The sequence below is a fragment of the Halyomorpha halys genome, unplaced genomic scaffold (genome assembly GCF_000696795.3).
Source record: "Halyomorpha halys isolate HHAL.00 unplaced genomic scaffold, Hhal_1.1 Scaffold27.1, whole genome shotgun sequence".
Taxonomy (NCBI): Eukaryota; Metazoa; Arthropoda; class Insecta; order Hemiptera; family Pentatomidae; genus Halyomorpha; species Halyomorpha halys.
In genome coordinates, this window is record NW_027115109.1 from 32366 (window position 1) to 34905 (window position 2540).

At 45.1% G+C, this 2540-nt stretch overlaps 1 protein-coding gene across 1 annotated transcript; it reads left to right on the top strand.

Moving 5' to 3' along the window:
• Window positions 1-208: 208 nt before the first annotated feature.
• LOC136796962 (uncharacterized) lies at window positions 209-568 on the top strand. The gene has a single exon (XM_067052187.1). It carries the CDS (start codon window positions 209-211, stop codon window positions 566-568), a length of 360 nt encoding a protein of 119 aa, XP_066908288.1.
• Window positions 569-2540: the final 1972 nt, after the last annotated feature.

A 2540-nucleotide genomic window follows, 5' to 3' on the forward strand; every position in this document is an offset into this window, starting at 1 on the left:
ATATGTGGCCATGAAGTTAGAATTAATCAGGTGGAAAAGAATCACCTACATAATACTGTAGAGATTAGGGGAATTCCCGATAATCAGGGAGAGACCGTAGTAGGAACGGTTTGGTGAAGGCCTGGGCGTGAAGCTGTCTCCGGACGATCTGGACTACGCGGTTCGGCTCAGGTCTAAACAGGAAGTAGCATCCTTTTTGTCACGCCTTATGCCAAACGTCGGAGGTCCTAAAGAAAGTAGCCGAAGGCTTCCGGGTACTGTTGTCCCCTCCATTATGTTGAATGCAGCCCCGATATGGAAAGAAGCGATGGTTACCATATCATACAGGAGACAGATGATTTCAGTTTATCGCAGAGTTTTTTTAAGGACAGTTAGTGCTTTTCAAACTGTTTCCTACGAAGCGGTGTGCGTGATAGCCCGAATGTCACCTGTGGAACTCCTTGTTGAAGAAAGAAAGCACTATGGACGACGCTTGCACTTTTCCAGAAAAGAAAAGCGAAAAATATCCATCGACCAGTGGCAGCAGCGTTTGAGGCTGCAGATTCCTGGAGGTGGACTCACATGTTAATACCCTAAGTGGGCAAGTGGTATGGTCGCCAGCATGGTGAGGTGGATTTTTACATAAGCCAATGGTTGACCGGACAAGGATACTTTAGAGCCTACCAGTACCGCTTCAAACTGGACAACACCGCTGAATGCCCTGGATGTCAATCTGTCGAGGAAACCACGGAGCACGTGTTTTTCACTTGCATTCGCTTTGCAGCAGAAAGAAGTGAATTGGAGAGAGTGTGGGGAGGACACGTCACACAAGAGAACGTGATGAGCTATATGCTACTATCAGACCAGGATTGGAACGCAGTGAAGAGATTCACCACAGTAGTCCTCAAGAGGTAGAGAGAGGTAGAGAGGGCTAGAAGGCGTTAGTAGCATGGAAACGTAAAAACCATGCGGAGGAAGCGAGGCGGCACTCAGCCATTTCCCTCCATGAAGAAATGCCTAGTGGCGGTCCCGTGGAGAGGAATGAACAAGTGTAGGGCGGTGGTTTTAGTAGGTAAAAATCCCACACACGGATAGGTACGGGCCTATCCGTGTCTTTTGAACATTTCCACCTACCCTCGTAAAAAAAAAACATATAAAAAGGCCAAATCTTTTCATCGATTTCTTCAGTTCTTGTATTCGTGAAGGCTCAATCCTGAAACCTTGTAAAAGACAGCGCCTAGTACTTATTCCATTAAGAGTAAGAGAAGACTGGAAGACCCGTCAATCTATCGTCCAATTTGCTTATTGGATACTATGGGTAAGGCATTCGAGAAAATCCTTTCCCTCAGGCTACAAGATTTCACGGAGGGAGTTAATGGCCTCTCGCAGACTCAATTCGGATTTCGTAAATAGCGATCCATGATAGGTGCTGTTGGATTGGCAGTCGAGATGGCCCGCACAGAAATCGCAGGAGCAAGGTGGAGGAGGGATGCTAAGCGTTATAAAGCAATCATCACTCTAGACGTTAAGAATGCCTAAAACACCGCAAGATGAACCTGTATAATAGACGCCCTACGGACTATGGCGGTACCAGCCTATCTTATGAGAGTTCTTACAGACTACTTCAAAGATAGAGTTCAGTTTTACTTTTGAGACCTTGGCCAAAGAAAATATGAGGTGACTGGTGGTGTCCCACAGGGCTCGGTATTAGGGCCTCTTCTGTGGAACGTCATGTACGACGCAATCTTTAAAATGACATTGCCGGAGGGAGCCACAGTTGTGGGATTCGCAGATGACGTTGCAGTTCTACTGGTGGCGAAGTACTTGGAAGAAGTTACCCTCATCGCTAACAAGGCTGTTGCTACGGTACGAGGTTTGGTGTCTTCGATAGGCCTACAACTTGCAGATCACAAGACCGAGGTTCTTCTAGTAACTAGCAGGAAACAGACTGAGTCTATCACTGTAACGGTGGGTAGGCACGAAATTCGTTCCCAGTCTTGCTTAAAGTACCTAGGAGTCATGATCGATGCACGTCTCCGCTTTAATGTTCACACGGAGAATATAAGCACCAAATCTGCTAAAGTTGCATCCTTTTTGTCACGTCTCATGCCAAACGTCGGAGGTCCCAAAGAAAGTAGGCGAAGGCTTCTGGCTACTGTTGAAAAATCTTCTTTAAAGTAAATATTACTCCGGTATTTAAAGTCCCGGGTTTCGGCACCAGTTAAGGATTGGCAAAAGAAAAATGTCAAAAAAGAGAAGAAGGAATAAGATCTAACGCACTTGAACTGCTGTAAAACACTAGCTTTATTGTGTTCGCTACATCTGTTCTATACCCTTGATCTGCTGATCCCCTCAGTCAGCTGACATCGAAATAACAGCTGACTCAGACCGTAACTTATATATATAACTTATGCGTTGTCGGAGAAAGAACACTAAAAAAAGTAGGAAATTGGGCAGAGTAACAGTACGAAAGACTACAGAAATAACACTACTTTATTTGCTCTCTTAATGCTCCTTATATACATTTTGGTTGTTTATTTACATGGGTAGGGAGTATTAAG